Genomic DNA, 17,488 nt, shown 5'->3' on the forward strand with positions numbered 1-17,488 from the left:
CTTCCAGGATTTTTTTCTAGCTTTCGCACGCATAAATACGCCGTCGTGCGCCACCGGAAGTTCCTCGGCTAAGTAGACAACGAGTTACATATAAAAATGCGGGTCATGTTTTTCTGCACACACCCTGTACTTTGCTCATCACAGACTGAAACTGTCCGTATAGTTCTGCACGAAGGGCATTAAAACATGCGTCATTTGGCACTTAGCACCCGTGTCGCCCGCACAAGCATCTTCATGTCCGTGTGCTTTCGCCTACTTTCAATACATCGTTTTGTCGTCCGGGATATTACGTGCATCCATTTCACTGACTTTGACAGACCCTTCGGGAAGATCACTTGACCCCTGTCCGTTTCCTTTGCGTGAGTGAACCCATTCTGGGGGAAAAAATGGGTCACGCTTATATTATACTCTATGACTGTAGTGGAAACACAACAAGTCCACGGAATGACGCACTCTTTGAAATTAAACTTTATTACACACAGCCTTTCGTGCGGGACCTGCACTTTATCAGGTGATGATGCAAATAAACGGGGTAGATCCGATATCAGGGGTTGCACACTAACATGTCTAGCACGTTGAATATGAAAGATGTGGAAATGTTTAAAAAATATGAAAAACACCTAGACGTGCCGACAAATTTGTAAGATCGAACAGCGGTTTGCAACTTGTCGACATCTCATCAGTCCTATTTTGGCTCATATTACACCGGTGTGTTCATGAGCCCATGCTGACTAAGATTTGGATTCGATATCAGGGGTTGCACAGTAACATGTCTCGCACGTTGAATATGAAAGATGTGGAAATGTTTAAAAAATATGAAAAACACCTAGACGTGCCGACAAATTTGTAAGATCGAACAGCGGTTTGCAACTTGTCGACATCTCATCAGTCCTATTTTGGCTCATATTACACCGGTGTGTTCATGAGCCCATGCTGACTAAGATTTGGATTCGATATCAGGGGTTGCACAGTAACATGTCTCGCACGTTGAATATGAAAGATGTGGAAATGTTTAAAAAATATGGAAAATACCTAGACGTGCCGACAAATTTGTAAGATCGAACAGCGGTTTGCAACTTGCCGACATCTCGTCAGTCCTATTTTGGCTCATATTACACCGGTGTGTTCATGGGCCCATGCTGACTAAGATTTGGATTCGATATCAGGGGTTGCACACTAACATGTCTCGCACGTTGAATATGAAAGATGTGGAAATGTTTAAAAAATATGAAAAACACCTAGACGTGCCGACAAATTTGTAAGATCGAACAGCGGTTTGCAACTTGCCGACATCTCGTCAGTCCTATTTTGGCTCATATTACACCGGTGTGTTCATGGGCCCATGCTGACTCAGATTTTGATTCGATATCAGGGGTTGCACACTAACATGTCTCGCACGTTGAATATGAAAGATGTGGAAATGTTTAAAAAATATGAAAAACACCTAGACGTGCCGACAAATTTGTAAGATCGAACAGCGGTTTGCAACTTGCCGACATCTCGTCAGTCCTATTTTGGCTCATATTACACCGGTGTGTTCATGAGCCCATGCTGACTAAGATTTGGATTCGATATCAGGGGTTGCACACTAACATGTCTCGCACGTTGAATATGAAAGATGTGGAAATGTTTAAAAAATATGAAAAACACCTAGACGTGCCGACAAATTTGTAAGATCGAACAGCGGTTTGCAACTTGCCGACATCTCGTCAGTCCTATTTTGGCTCATATTACACCGGTGTGTTCATGGGCCCATGCTGACTCAGATTTTGATTCGATATCAGGGGTTGCACACTAACATGTCTCGCACGTTGAATATGAAAGATGTGGAAATGTTTAAAAAATATGAAAAACACCTAGACGTGCCGACAAATTTGTAAGATCGAACAGCGGTTTGCAACTTGCCGACATCTCGTCAGTCCTATTTTGGCTCATATTACACCGGTGTGTTCATGGGCCCATGCTGACTCAGATTTTGATTCGATATCAGGGGTTGCACACTAACATGTCTCGCACGTTGAATATGAAAGATGTGGAAATGTTTAAAAAATATGAAAAACACCTAGACGTGTCGACAAATTTGTAAGATCGAACAGCGGTTTGCAACTTGCCGACATCTCGTCAGTCCTATTTTGGCTCATATTACACCGGTGTGTTCATGGGCCCATGCTGACTCAGATTTTGATTCGATATCAGGGGTTGCACAGTAACATGTCCAGCACGTTGAATATGAAAGATGTGGAAATGTTTAAAAAATATGAAAAACACCTAGACGGACACGACAAATTTGTAAGATGTAACAGCGGTTTGCAACTTGTCGACATCTCGTCAGTCCTACTTTTGCTCATATTACACCGGTGTGTTCATGGGCCCATGCTGACTCAGATTTTGATTTGATATCAGGGGTTGCACAGTAACATGTCTCGCACGTTGAATATGAAAGATGTGGAAATGTTTAAAAAATATGAAAAACACCTAGACGTGCCGACAAATTTGTAAGATCGAACAGCGGTTTGCAACTTGCCGACATCTCGTCAGTCCTATTTTGGCTCATATTACACCGGTGTGTTCATGGGCCCATGCTGACTCAGATTTTGATTCGATATCAGGGGTTGCACACTAACATGTCTCGCACGTTGAATATGAAAGATGTGGAAATGTTTAAAAAATATGAAAAACACCTAGACGTGCCGACAAATTTGTAAGATCGAACAGCGGTTTGCAACTTGCCGACATCTCGTCAGTCCTATTTTGGCTCATATTACACCGGTGTGTTCATGGGCCCATGCTGACTCAGATTTTGATTCGATATCAGGGGTTGCACACTAACATGTCTCGCACGTTGAATATGAAAGATGTGGAAATGTTTAAAAAATATGAAAAACACCTAGACGTGCCGACAAATTTGTAAGATCGAACAGCGGTTTGCAACTTGCCGACATCTCGTCAGTCCTATTTTGGCTCATATTACACCGGTGTGTTCATGGGCCCATGCTGACTCAGATTTTGATTCGATATCAGGGGTTGCACAGTAACATGTCCAGCACGTTGAATATGAAAGATGTGGAAATGTTTAAAAAATATGAAAAACACCTAGACGGACACGACAAATTTGTAAGATGTAACAGCGGTTTGCAACTTGTCGACATCTCGTCAGTCCTACTTTTGCTCATATTACACCGGTGTGTTCATGGGCCCATGCTGACTCAGATTTTGATTCGATATCAGGGGTTGCACACTAACGTGTCTCGCACGTTGAATATGAAAGATGTGGAAATGTTTAAAAAATATGAAAAACACCTAGACGTGCCGACAAATTTGTAAGATCGAACAGCGGTTTACAACTTGCCGACATCTCGTCAGTCCTATTTTGGCTCATATTACACCGGTGTGTTCATGGGCCCATGCTGACTCAGATTTTGATTCGATATCAGGGGTTGCACAGTAACATGTCCAGCACATTGAATATGAAAGATGTGGAAATGTTTAAAAAATATGAAAAACACCTAGACGTGCCGACAAATTTGTAAGATCGAACAGCGGTTTGCAACTTGCCGACATCTCGTCAGTCCTATTTTGGCTCATATTACACCGGTGTGTTCATGGGCCCATGCTGACTCAGATTTTGATTCGATATCAGGGGTTGCACACTAACATGTCTCGCACGTTGAATATGAAAGATGTGGAAATGTTTAAAAAATATGAAAAACACCTAGACGTGCCGACAAATTTGTAAGATCGAACAGCGGTTTGCAACTTGCCGACATCTCGTCAGTCCTATTTTGGCTCATATTACACCGGTGTGTTCATGGGCCCATGCTGACTCAGATTTTGATTCGATATCAGGGGTTGCACACTAACGTGTCTCGCACGTTGAATATGAAAGATGTGGAAATGTTTAAAAAATATGAAAAACACCTAGACGTGCCGACAAATTTGTAAGATCGAACAGCGGTTTACAACTTGCCGACATCTCGTCAGTCCTATTTTGGCTCATATTACACCGGTGTGTTCATGGGCCCATGCTGACTCAGATTTTGATTCGATATCAGGGGTTGCACAGTAACATGTCCAGCACATTGAATATGAAAGATGTGGAAATGTTTAAAAAATATGGAAAATACCTAGACGTGCACGACAAATTTGTAAGATGGAGCAGCAGTTTCCAATTATGGACGGTAATTATGACTCTATTGCGGTGAGTGCATTCTGTTCATGTTTAATGCGTGTGTTGATGTGTCGGACAGATTGCTATCATTCCAATGCACACGTCAGCCAGTGTAGACAGGGGGTGTAACCTTTGGCGATGAATCAATTCTTGTGGTGCATGTTACTGGCCTGTTCAGCTCTTTTCTGTAAAGAAAAGAGCGTGTTAATAATGACTTCTCTGCTACTCTCAGTATGGCGGCAAGTGGATCGCGTTACGACTGATATAGTGCAAGAAAATTTCATTGAACTGTCGAAATCGCCCGCGTAGTTGAATTAGAAGCCGACCCCACTGCGTACGTTAACCTTGGACACACTGCTAGGAGTACGTCTGATTGTTCCTTTCTTTCCCATGTGTCTTCATATTTAGGACGCGTGCCTGGGAGGGGGACAGCCCGCGGGTTTTTCCGAAAAATAGGCTGAACCAGGGCGCGTGATTAGAGATGTGGTGTTAGCAATGGCGGAGAGTGTTCATATTTTACACGCATGCCAGGGAGGGACGGGTCAACGCCAGAGTGATTGGAACTGTAAAAAGAAAAGATGTCGCGGACAGCGCAGGCTTTTCGTGGTTACTGCGTGTTTGGGGGGGGGGGTATGACGCTGGTGCAAAATTTCGTCGGTTAGGCTTAGCCCGACCACGCGCTGAAGTGATTGGCACTGTGCCAAAAAGATATCGAGGGTAGCCCAGGTTTTTCGCGTACGTGTTTTGACGAGTGGACTTCGGCCAGATTTCGTCGTTTAGAATTAGAAGCCGACCCCACTGCGTACGTTAACGTTGGACACACAGCTAGGAATACGTCTGATTGTTCCTTTCTTTCCCAGGCATCTTTTGACGAGAGACGGAACCCTAGTTCACAGACGTGGACTAATGCCCTGAGGAGTGTTCAAAGCGAGGATGACGTACTACGTGTTGGCTCGGTAAGTGTCTCGTGTTCATATTTATGGCGGGCGTCGTTAGAGATCCTGCGTTAGAACGTATTCGTGATTAGAGATGTGGTGTTAGCAATGGCGGAGAGTGTTCATATTTACGACGGGTGTCTGGGAGGGGGGGCAGGCAGCGGGTTTTACCGAAAAAAATAGGCTGAACCAGGGCGCGTGATTAGAGAGTGGTGTTAGCAATGGCTCCAAGCCCGGAGTGTTCATATTGACGACGCCTGTCTGAGAGGGAAGCAGGCAGCGGGTTTTCCCGATAAAAAATGGGGCTTAGCTCGAGTGCCTGGGCGCGTGATTAGAGATGTGGTGTTAGCAATGGCGGAAAGCACAGTGTTTATATTTTTCATGCATGCCAGGGAGGGAAGGGGCCACGCGAGAAGTGTTTGGAACTGTGAAACGAAAAGATATCGCGGATAGCGCAGGCTTTTCATGTTTCGTCGTTTAGGCTTATCACGCGCTGAACTGATTCGAACTGTGAAAAAATGATATCGCTGATAGCGCAGGCTTGTCGTGTTTACTGCGTGTTTGGACGGCGGGGCTGCGGCAAAATTTCGTCGTTTAGGCTTATCACGCGCTGAACTGATTCGAACTGTGAAAATATGATATCGCAGGCTTGTCGTGTTTACTGCGTGTTTGGGGGGGGGGGGGGGGGTATGACGGCTGGTGCAAAATTTCGTCGGTTAGGCTTAGCCCGACCACACGCTGAAGTGATTGGCACTGTGCCAAAAAGATATCGAGGGTAGCCCAGGTTTTTCGCGTACGTGTTTTGACGAGGGGACTTCGGCGAGATTTCGTCGTTTAGGCTTAGCCCGACCATGCGGTGACGTGATTGGAGCTGTGAAAATATGATATCGCTAATAGCGCCCGGTGTTCGTAATTGCTGTACTGCCTTCGCGTCATCGCGTTCCCCTGGTGGCGGCGGGGCTGCGAGCAGCACCACACGGGAGAGATGGCGATCCGATAAGCAGTAAAGAAGAAATCGAGAACTACATGACCCGCTACTTCAATCAACAACAAGACGACCTTCAGAAAAGAACAAGTGCACAAGCCAAATATATAACACAACCACTCCAAGACGAGCAGGAAGAACTCCTGAGGCCAATTGAAGAACAGGAATTAACAGAACATATCAACAGACTTGCGAAGGGTAAAGCCACTGGTCCAGATGGGATCCCAAATGATTTCCTAAAAATACTCCAACCCATTTCCAAAGAAGCCCTCAGAAGAATCTTTAATGACATATTAGTGACGGGTCAACTACCCAACGAGTGGAAACAAAGCACAGTCCGACTAATACACAAAGGCCAAGGAAAACCAAAAGACGATCTCAATTCGTATCGACCCATAACGCTACAAAACAGCATCGCCAAATTGTTTGCAGCTGTCATTAACAAAAGAATAGCGAAAACCTTCGATGATAAGCTGAGCGAATTACAAAATGGCTTTCGCGAAGACAGAAGAGGAAGCGATAATTTGTATATCCTTACCCAACTGATCGAGCTCACCCTGAAAACAGGCAACGAATTATTCTTAGCTTTCCTCGACCTGGAAAAGGCGTATGACGCCGTCCCTCATGAGGTACTCTGGGAAAAACTCAGAAAGATTGGAGTCCCGGAACGCATGATCAGCATTATACAAAACATGTACTCTGACTGCTACTGCACGTACCAACTGGATGCCTACAAATCTTGCAAAGTGAAACAGATGGTGGGACTGAAACAGGGATGCCCATTGTCACCTACGCTATTTAATATTTTCCTTAATGAGCTGTTGATAAAACTTGAAGACTGCCACAATGGGATCAAGATTAGTACCCGGGACACATTGGGCGAGGAGACTGTCACCCACATCCCTGCGCTGGCTTTTGCAGACGATATTTTACTCATCGCCAGGACACCAACAGACCTGCATCGCCTCCTTGACATATGTACTCGGACGGCAGAGGCTCACGGAATGAAGTTTAGCAGATCAAAGACTCAATGGATGAAGATTGGGGGGAACAACAGCGGCAACGAAACTTTCCGACTACAAAATACCACCGTCCAACACACCCACCACTACAGGTATCTGGGGGTGCTCATCGAAGACAAACTAAATTACTTGGAGAAACATGAAAAAACAATCGTAGCGACAACAAACAAAAAGAAGGGACACGTGTGGCACCTCGCCCGCCACTCCTACAACCCATATTCCGTCGGTAAGTTATTATGGAAGACTACATCAGTTCCATGTGCCACCTACGCAAATGAAGCATTATGCTACAGCGCCAGTACCATGAAAATCCTTGAACGCCAACAACGGGAGATCGGCAAATGGATTTTGGGAGGGAACCTAGCCACAGCGAATGCTGCCATAGAAGGGGAGGTCGCATGGTCAACTTTCGAATACAGAGAGGCACGGTCAAAAACAAGATACTTGGGAAGACTGATCCATCTACCACGAAATCGATTAGCAAAAATAATTTTCCACCATGTAAGATACACAGGCATAAAGACGAACTGGATAAAACGAATAAACCGAATAGATTCCAAATCCAGCAAGGGGACCAGTCGCCATAAAACAAACACTGCCAGAGAATGGAATCAACAAATCAACAAAGAAATGAAGAAAACTGAGAACGACTACTGGAGACAACGCGTAAGAAACAAACAGAGCATGAACCTCTACGCCACATACAGAGACAAGCCCAGCCCATACAACCTCTACAGAGGAGACCGCGCTAGCGGCCTATATTTCCAAGCTAGAACGGGGGCCCTCCTGACGCGAGAGAGACTGTCCCAGCTTTTTAACCACAACGACGACTTATGCATCCTATGTGGTGCGGAGAAAGAGGACTTAAGCCACGTCCTGTTGAGGTGCCAAGCCACCAAGGCGACTCGCCCAGCAAACCTTGACATCGCAACAATGCTAGGACTGACAACTCCATCTGAAACAGCAAACCCCAGCGACATCGCCGAAAGATGTAAACAACACCTCGTGAACTGGGATAGGCTGACTAAAAGTGCCCTAAGAAACGACAACAAATCCAAGTCAGGAACCAAGCCGAGCAAACCTTCGCCGTCGAAAACACCGGAAGCAGCAGCGACGCCAGCGATAGCCATCGGAGCCAAGCCAAGGCAAACAAGCCTGCCGACCGAGCCGGAGCGACCGGAAGCGCCAACAGCAGCGACATTCCTGGAACCGACCCACCTACAACCGCTCCAACCTTCATAGACTCTGTTTCCTTTTTTTCTCTTTTTTCTTTTGCCTGTGGTGCCCTCACGTCACCTGCCCTGACTCAAAAGGGATTAGGCAAACCTAAACCTAAACCTAAACCAGGCATCGTCTGCTAGCGCCGAATTTCCATTCCTCTCCGCATTCCTTGGAAAGCGCTGCCACGTCTACGCATTTCGAGCTAGCAGACGACGCGCGGTTATCGGATCGCCATCTCTCGCGTGTGGCGGCGCTCGCAACTTCCCCGTTACCAGGGGAACGGAAGTGATTTGCTTGTCGGTGGTGGTGAGCGCCCTCTCCATTTGCCGCGGAAACCAGTTATCGCCAGTTGCTCCGGAGAATTGCGGCTGGAAGAGGCGGTCGGGCCAGGTGCAGTGTTTCCCGTCAACCGTTCGTTATTTGTAGCGGGGTGGTGTACGTTCAATTTCCGCGGTAATTATGACTCTATTGCGGTGAGTGCATTCTGTTCATGTTTAATGCGTGTGTTGATGTGTCGGACAGATTGCTATCATTCCAATGCACACGTCAGCCAGTGTAGACAGGGGGTGTAACCTTTGGCGATGAATCAATTCTTGTGGTGCATGTTACTGGCCTGTTCAGCTCTTTTCTGTAAAGAAAAGAGCGTGTTAATAATGACTTCTCTGCTACTCTCAGTATGGCGGCAAGTGGATCGCGTTACGACTGATATAGTGCAAGAAAATTTCATTGAACTGTCGAAATCGCCCGCGTAGTTGAATTAGAAGCCGACCCCACTGCGTACGTTAACCTTGGACACACTGCTAGGAGTACGTCTGATTGTTCCTTTCTTTCCCATGTGTCTTCATATTTAGGACGCGTGCCTGGGAGGGGGACAGCCCGCGGGTTTTTCCGAAAAATAGGCTGAACCAGGGCGCGTGATTAGAGATGTGGTGTTAGCAATGGCGGAGAGTGTTCATATTTTACACGCATGCCAGGGAGGGACGGGTCAACGCCAGAGTGATTGGAACTGTAAAAAGAAAAGATGTCGCGGACAGCGCAGGCTTTTCGTGGTTACTGCGTGTTTGGGGGGGGGGGGGGGTATGACGCTGGTGCAAAATTTCGTCGGTTAGGCTTAGCCCGACCACGCGCTGAAGTGATTGGCACTGTGCCAAAAAGATATCGAGGGTAGCCCAGGTTTTTCGCGTACGTGTTTTGACGAGTGGACTTCGGCCAGATTTCGTCGTTTAGAATTAGAAGCCGACCCCACTGCGTACGTTAACGTTGGACACACAGCTAGGAATACGTCTGATTGTTCCTTTCTTTCCCAGGCATCTTTTGACGAGAGACGGAACCCTAGTTCACAGACGTGGACTAATGCCCTGAGGAGTGTTCAAAGCGAGGATGACGTACTACGTGTTGGCTCGGTAAGTGTCTCGTGTTCATATTTATGGCGGGCGTCGTTAGAGATCCTGCGTTAGAACGTATTCGTGATTAGAGATGTGGTGTTAGCAATGGCGGAGAGTGTTCATATTTACGACGGGTGTCTGGGAGGGGGGGCAGGCAGCGGGTTTTACCGAAAAAAATAGGCTGAACCAGGGCGCGTGATTAGAGAGTGGTGTTAGCAATGGCTCCAAGCCCGGAGTGTTCATATTGACGACGCCTGTCTGAGAGGGAAGCAGGCAGCGGGTTTTCCCGATAAAAAATGGGGCTTAGCTCGAGTGCCTGGGCGCGTGATTAGAGATGTGGTGTTAGCAATGGCGGAGAGTGTTCATATTTTTCATGCATGCCAGGGAGGGAAGGGGCCACGCGAGAAGTGTTTGGAACTGTGAAACGAAAAGATATCGCGGATAGCGCAGGCTTTTCATGTTTCGTCGTTTAGGCTTATCACGCGCTGAACTGATTCGAACTGTGAAAAAATGATATCGCTGATAGCGCAGGCTTGTCGTGTTTACTGCGTGTTTGGACGGCGGGGCTGCGGCAAAATTTCGTCGTTTAGGCTTATCACGCGCTGAACTGATTCGAACTGTGAAAATATGATATCGCAGGCTTGTCGTGTTTACTGCGTGTTTGGGGGGGGGGGGGGTATGACGGCTGGTGCAAAATTTCGTCGGTTAGGCTTAGCCCGACCACACGCTGAAGTGATTGGCACTGTGCCAAAAAGATATCGAGGGTAGCCCAGGTTTTTCGCGTACGTGTTTTGACGAGGGGACTTCGGCGAGATTTCGTCGTTTAGGCTTAGCCCGACCATGCGGTGACGTGATTGGAGCTGTGTAAATATGATATCGCTAATAGCGCCCGGTGTTCGTAATTGCTGTACTGCCTTTGCGTCATCGCGTTCCCCTGGTGGCGGCGGGGCTGCGAGCAGCACCACACGGGAGAGATGGCGATCCGATAACCAGGCATCGTCTGCTAGCGCCGAATTTCCATTCCTCTCCGCATTCCTTGGAAAGCGCTGCCACGTCTACGCATTTCGAGCTAGCAGACGACGCGCGGTTATCGGATCGCCATCTCTCGCGTGTGGCGGCGCTCGCAACTTCCCCGTTACCAGGGGAACGGAAGTGATTTGCTTGTCGGTGGTGGTGAGCGCCCTCTCCATTTGCCGCGGAAACCAGTTATCGCCAGTTGCTCCGGAGAATTGCGGCTGGAAGAGGCGGTCGGGCCAGGTGCAGTGTTTCCCGTCAACCGTTCGTTATTTGTAGCGGGGTGGTGTACGTTCAATTTCCGCGGTAATTATGACTCTATTGCGGTGAGTGCATTCTGTTCATGTTTAATGCGTGTGTTGATGTGTCGGACAGATTGCTATCATTCCAATGCACACGTCAGCCAGTGTAGACAGGGGGTGTAACCTTTGGCGATGAATCAATTCTTGTGGTGCATGTTACTGGCCTGTTCAGCTCTTTTCTGTAAAGAAAAGAGCGTGTTAATAATGACTTCTCTGCTACTCTCAGTATGGCGGCAAGTGGATCGCGTTACGACTGATATAGTGCAAGAAAATTTCATTGAACTGTCGAAATCGCCCGCGTAGTTGAATTAGAAGCCGACCCCACTGCGTACGTTAACCTTGGACACACTGCTAGGAGTACGTCTGATTGTTCCTTTCTTTCCCATGTGTCTTCATATTTAGGACGCGTGCCTGGGAGGGGGACAGCCCGCGGGTTTTTCCGAAAAATAGGCTGAACCAGGGCGCGTGATTAGAGATGTGGTGTTAGCAATGGCGGAGAGTGTTCATATTTTACACGCATGCCAGGGAGGGACGGGTCAACGCCAGAGTGATTGGAACTGTAAAAAGAAAAGATGTCGCGGACAGCGCAGGCTTTTCGTGGTTACTGCGTGTTTGGGGGGGGGGGGGGTATGACGCTGGTGCAAAATTTCGTCGGTTAGGCTTAGCCCGACCACGCGCTGAAGTGATTGGCACTGTGCCAAAAAGATATCGAGGGTAGCCCAGGTTTTTCGCGTACGTGTTTTGACGAGTGGACTTCGGCCAGATTTCGTCGTTTAGAATTAGAAGCCGACCCCACTGCGTACGTTAACGTTGGACACACAGCTAGGAATACGTCTGATTGTTCCTTTCTTTCCCAGGCATCTTTTGACGAGAGACGGAACCCTAGTTCACAGACGTGGACTAATGCCCTGAGGAGTGTTCAAAGCGAGGATGACGTACTACGTGTTGGCTCGGTAAGTGTCTCGTGTTCATATTTATGGCGGGCGTCGTTAGAGATCCTGCGTTAGAACGTATTCGTGATTAGAGATGTGGTGTTAGCAATGGCGGAGAGTGTTCATATTTACGACGGGTGTCTGGGAGGGGGGGCAGGCAGCGGGTTTTACCGAAAAAAATAGGCTGAACCAGGGCGCGTGATTAGAGAGTGGTGTTAGCAATGGCTCCAAGCCCGGAGTGTTCATATTGACGACGCCTGTCTGAGAGGGAAGCAGGCAGCGGGTTTTCCCGATAAAAAATGGGGCTTAGCTCGAGTGCCTGGGCGCGTGATTAGAGATGTGGTGTTAGCAATGGCGGAAAGCACAGTGTTTATATTTTTCATGCATGCCAGGGAGGGAAGGGGCCACGCGAGAAGTGTTTGGAACTGTGAAACGAAAAGATATCGCGGATAGCGCAGGCTTTTCATGTTTCGTCGTTTAGGCTTATCACGCGCTGAACTGATTCGAACTGTGAAAAAATGATATCGCTGATAGCGCAGGCTTGTCGTGTTTACTGCGTGTTTGGACGGCGGGGCTGCGGCAAAATTTCGTCGTTTAGGCTTATCACGCGCTGAACTGATTCGAACTGTGAAAATATGATATCGCAGGCTTGTCGTGTTTACTGCGTGTTTGGGGGGGGGGGGGGTATGACGGCTGGTGCAAAATTTCGTCGGTTAGGCTTAGCCCGACCACACGCTGAAGTGATTGGCACTGTGCCAAAAAGATATCGAGGGTAGCCCAGGTTTTTCGCGTACGTGTTTTGACGAGGGGACTTCGGCGAGATTTCGTCGTTTAGGCTTAGCCCGACCATGCGGTGACGTGATTGGAGCTGTGAAAATATGATATCGCTAATAGCGCCCGGTGTTCGTAATTGCTGTACTGCCTTCGCGTCATCGCGTTCCCCTGGTGGCGGCGGGGCTGCGAGCAGCACCACACGGGAGAGATGGCGATCCGATAACCAGGCATCGTCTGCTAGCGCCGAATTTCCATTCCTCTCCGCATTCCTTGGAAAGCGCTGCCACGTCTACGCATTTCGAGCTAGCAGACGACGCGCGGTTATCGGATCGCCATCTCTCGCGTGTGGCGGCGCTCGCAACTTCCCCGTTACCAGGGGAACGGAAGTGATTTGCTTGTCGGTGGTGGTGAGCGCCCTCTCCATTTGCCGCGGAAACCAGTTATCGCCAGTTGCTCCGGAGAATTGCGGCTGGAAGAGGCGGTCGGGCCAGGTGCAGTGTTTCCCGTCAACCGTTCGTTATTTGTAGCGGGGTGGTGTACGTTCAATTTCCGCGGTAATTATGACTCTATTGCGGTGAGTGCATTCTGTTCATGTTTAATGCGTGTGTTGATGTGTCGGACAGATTGCTATCATTCCAATGCACACGTCAGCCAGTGTAGACAGGGGGTGTAACCTTTGGCGATGAATCAATTCTTGTGGTGCATGTTACTGGCCTGTTCAGCTCATTTCTGTAAAGAAAAGAGCGTGTTAATAATGACTTCTCTGCTACTCTCAGTATGGCGGCAAGTGGATCGCGTTACGACTGATATAGTGCAAGAAAATTTCATTGAACTGTCGAAATCGCCCGCGTAGTTGAATTAGAAGCCGACCCCACTGCGTACGTTAACCTTGGACACACTGCTAGGAGTACGTCTGATTGTTCCTTTCTTTCCCATGTGTCTTCATATTTAGGACGCGTGCCTGGGAGGGGGACAGCCCGCGGGTTTTTCCGAAAAATAGGCTGAACCAGGGCGCGTGATTAGAGATGTGGTGTTAGCAATGGCGGAGAGTGTTCATATTTTACACGCATGCCAGGGAGGGACGGGTCAACGCCAGAGTGATTGGAACTGTAAAAAGAAAAGATGTCGCGGACAGCGCAGGCTTTTCGTGGTTACTGCGTGTTTGGGGGGGGGGGGGTATGACGCTGGTGCAAAATTTCGTCGGTTAGGCTTAGCCCGACCACGCGCTGAAGTGATTGGCACTGTGCCAAAAAGATATCGAGGGTAGCCCAGGTTTTTCGCGTACGTGTTTTGACGAGTGGACTTCGGCCAGATTTCGTCGTTTAGAATTAGAAGCCGACCCCACTGCGTACGTTAACGTTGGACACACAGCTAGGAATACGTCTGATTGTTCCTTTCTTTCCCAGGCATCTTTTGACGAGAGACGGAACCCTAGTTCACAGACGTGGACTAATGCCCTGAGGAGTGTTCAAAGCGAGGATGACGTACTACGTGTTGGCTCGGTAAGTGTCTCGTGTTCATATTTATGGCGGGCGTCGTTAGAGATCCTGCGTTAGAACGTATTCGTGATTAGAGATGTGGTGTTAGCAATGGCGGAGAGTGTTCATATTTACGACGGGTGTCTGGGAGGGGGGGCAGGCAGCGGGTTTTACCGAAAAAAATAGGCTGAACCAGGGCGCGTGATTAGAGAGTGGTGTTAGCAATGGCTCCAAGCCCGGAGTGTTCATATTGACGACGCCTGTCTGAGAGGGAAGCAGGCAGCGGGTTTTCCCGATAAAAAATGGGGCTTAGCTCGAGTGCCTGGGCGCGTGATTAGAGATGTGGTGTTAGCAATGGCGGAGAGTGTTCATATTTTACACGCATGCCAGGGAGGGAAGGGGCCACGCGAGAAGTGTTTGGAACTGTGAAACGAAAAGATATCGCGGATAGCGCAGGCTTTTCATGTTTCGTCGTTTAGGCTTATCACGCGCTGAACTGATTCGAACTGTGAAAAAATGATATCGCTGATAGCGCAGGCTTGTCGTGTTTACTGCGTGTTTGGACGGCGGGGCTGCGGCAAAATTTCGTCGTTTAGGCTTATCACGCGCTGAACTGATTCGAACTGTGAAAATATGATATCGCAGGCTTGTCGTGTTTACTGCGTGTTTGGGGGGGGGGGGGGTATGACGGCTGGTGCAAAATTTCGTCGGTTAGGCTTAGCCCGACCACACGCTGAAGTGATTGGCACTGTGCCAAAAAGATATCGAGGGTAGCCCAGGTTTTTCGCGTACGTGTTTTGACGAGGGGACTTCGGCGAGATTTCGTCGTTTAGGCTTAGCCCGACCATGCGGTGACGTGATTGGAGCTGTGAAAATATGATATCGCTAATAGCGCCCGGTGTTCGTAATTGCTGTACTGCCTTCGCGTCATCGCGTTCCCCTGGTGGCGGCGGGGCTGCGAGCAGCACCACACGGGAGAGATGGCGATCCGATAACCAGGCATCGTCTGCTAGCGCCGAATTTCCATTCCTCTCCGCATTCCTTGGAAAGCGCTGCCACGTCTACGCATTTCGAGCTAGCAGACGACGCGCGGTTATCGGATCGCCATCTCTCGCGTGTGGCGGCGCTCGCAACTTCCCCGTTACCAGGGGAACGGAAGTGATTTGCTTGTCGGTGGTGGTGAGCGCCCTCTCCATTTGCCGCGGAAACCAGTTATCGCCAGTTGCTCCGGAGAATTGCGGCTGGAAGAGGCGGTCGGGCCAGGTGCAGTGTTTCCCGTCAACCGTTCGTTATTTGTAGCGGGGTGGTGTACGTTCAATTTCCGCGGTAATTATGACTCTATTGCGGTGAGTGCATTCTGTTCATGTTTAATGCGTGTGTTGATGTGTCGGACAGATTGCTATCATTCCAATGCACACGTCAGCCAGTGTAGACAGGGGGTGTAACCTTTGGCGATGAATCAATTCTTGTGGTGCATGTTACTGGCCTGTTCAGCTCTTTTCTGTAAAGAAAAGAGCGTGTTAATAATGACTTCTCTGCTACTCTCAGTATGGCGGCAAGTGGATCGCGTTACGACTGATATAGTGCAAGAAAATTTCATTGAACTGTCGAAATCGCCCGCGCAGTTGAATTAGAAGCCGACCCCACTGCGTACGTTAACCTTGGACACACTGCTAGGAGTACGTCTGATTGTTCCTTTCTTTCCCATGTGTCTTCATATTTAGGACGCGTGCCTGGGAGGGGGACAGCCCGCGGGTTTTTCCGAAAAATAGGCTGAACCAGGGCGCGTGATTAGAGATGTGGTGTTAGCAATGGCGGAGAGTGTTCATATTTTACACGCATGCCAGGGAGGGACGGGTCAACGCCAGAGTGATTGGAACTGTAAAAAGAAAAGATGTCGCGGACAGCGCAGGCTTTTCGTGGTTACTGCGTGTTTGGGGGGGGGGGGGGGTATGACGCTGGTGCAAAATTTCGTCGGTTAGGCTTAGCCCGACCACGCGCTGAAGTGATTGGCACTGTGCCAAAAAGATATCGAGGGTAGCCCAGGTTTTTCGCGTACGTGTTTTGACGAGTGGACTTCGGCCAGATTTCGTCGTTTAGAATTAGAAGCCGACCCCACTGCGTACGTTAACGTTGGACACACAGCTAGGAATACGTCTGATTGTTCCTTTCTTTCCCAGGCATCTTTTGACGAGAGACGGAACCCTAGTTCACAGACGTGGACTAATGCCCTGAGGAGTGTTCAAAGCGAGGATGACGTACTACGTGTTGGCTCGGTAAGTGTCTCGTGTTCATATTTATGGCGGGCGTCGTTAGAGATCCTGCGTTAGAACGTATTCGTGATTAGAGATGTGGTGTTAGCAATGGCGGAGAGTGTTCATATTTACGACGGGTGTCTGGGAGGGGGGGCAGGCAGCGGGTTTTACCGAAAAAAATAGGCTGAACCAGGGCGCGTGATTAGAGAGTGGTGTTAGCAATGGCTCCAAGCCCGGAGTGTTCATATTGACGACGCCTGTCTGAGAGGGAAGCAGGCAGCGGGTTTTCCCGATAAAAAATGGGGCTTAGCTCGAGTGCCTGGGCGCGTGATTAGAGATGTGGTGTTAGCAATGGCGGAAAGCACAGTGTTTATATTTTTCATGCATGCCAGGGAGGGAAGGGGCCACGCGAGAAGTGTTTGGAACTGTGAAACGAAAAGATATCGCGGATAGCGCAGGCTTTTCATGTTTCGTCGTTTATGCTTATCACATGCTGAACTGATTCGAACTGTGAAAAAATGATATCGCTGATAGCGCAGGCTTGTCGTGTTTACTGCGTGTTTGGACGGCGGGGCTGCGGCAAAATTTCGTCGTTTAGGCTTATCACGCGCTGAACTGATTCGAACTGTGAAAATATGATATCGCAGGCTTGTCGTGTTTACTGCGGTGACAAACGGTGGAGAGAAGAAAAAAGGAAGGTCTGTATGCACTCCGGGCTGTCTTCAAGAGGAAGCAAAGATCCAGGTACATGCCAATGCCTTTCCTCATAAGCACGTTGCAGTCTGGAAATCAACGGAGGTCACATCGTTTTCCTTGGTGTGACAAAGCCTGCGACGAAGCATATGGATGGTGACCTTTTAATGAATAAAGAATAGCAAAAGATTCAGGTACGTGCTGGTGCCTTTCCACATAAGCTCGCAATCGCCTGGAAATCTGAAACGCGTATAACGACGCCAGGCTCCAACAGCTCCACGCAGAGCCCATAGTTTGAGATAATTCACACAACACTGAGCAAGC

The 17,488-nt window shown here is 48.6% G+C and overlaps 2 protein-coding genes across 3 annotated transcripts in view; both read left to right on the plus strand.

The window, feature by feature from the left end:
* The first annotated feature begins 353 nt into the window (after positions 1-353).
* On the plus strand, positions 354-12,090 carry LOC135376888 (uncharacterized). Its single transcript, XM_064609330.1, has 5 exons — positions 354-359; positions 4,129-4,198; positions 5,029-5,124; positions 9,639-9,734; positions 11,890-12,090. The coding sequence occupies exons 2-5, from the start codon at positions 4,151-4,153 to the stop codon at positions 12,037-12,039; spliced, it is 390 nt and encodes a 129-aa protein (XP_064465400.1). The 5' UTR covers positions 354-359; positions 4,129-4,150; the 3' UTR covers positions 12,040-12,090.
* A 4,185-nt stretch (positions 12,091-16,275) lies between these two features.
* LOC135376886 (uncharacterized) overlaps positions 16,276-17,488 on the plus strand; it is a 33,950-nt gene continuing 32,737 nt past the window's right edge. The window contains exon 1 of one of the 2 annotated variants that reach the window (XM_064609328.1): positions 16,276-16,492. In XM_064609328.1, coding sequence (XP_064465398.1) covers positions 16,470-16,492 — 23 coding nt within the window. In that variant the 5' untranslated portion in view covers positions 16,276-16,469. Of the gene's footprint in view, positions 16,493-17,127; positions 17,216-17,488 lie in introns of those variants that run through there. The other variant, XM_064609329.1, reaches the window with a different exon arrangement.

Source organism: Ornithodoros turicata, unplaced genomic scaffold (genome assembly GCF_037126465.1).
Source record: "Ornithodoros turicata isolate Travis unplaced genomic scaffold, ASM3712646v1 ctg00001347.1, whole genome shotgun sequence".
In the NCBI taxonomy this organism is placed as follows: Eukaryota; Metazoa; Arthropoda; class Arachnida; order Ixodida; family Argasidae; genus Ornithodoros; species Ornithodoros turicata.

Excerpts from the sequence above, each read along its gene's own strand:
- LOC135376888 (XM_064609330.1), top strand. The coding sequence starts at position 4,151 with ATGGAGCAGCAGTTTCCAATTATGGACGGTAATTATGACTCTATTGCG. Across the intron at positions 4,199-5,028 it reads GTAATTATGACTCTATTGCG|GCATCTTTTGACGAGAGACG; the intron begins GTGAGTGCATTC and ends TTTCTTTCCCAG. Across the intron at positions 9,735-11,889 it reads ACGTACTACGTGTTGGCTCG|GCATCTTTTGACGAGAGACG; the intron begins GTAAGTGTCTCG and ends TTTCTTTCCCAG.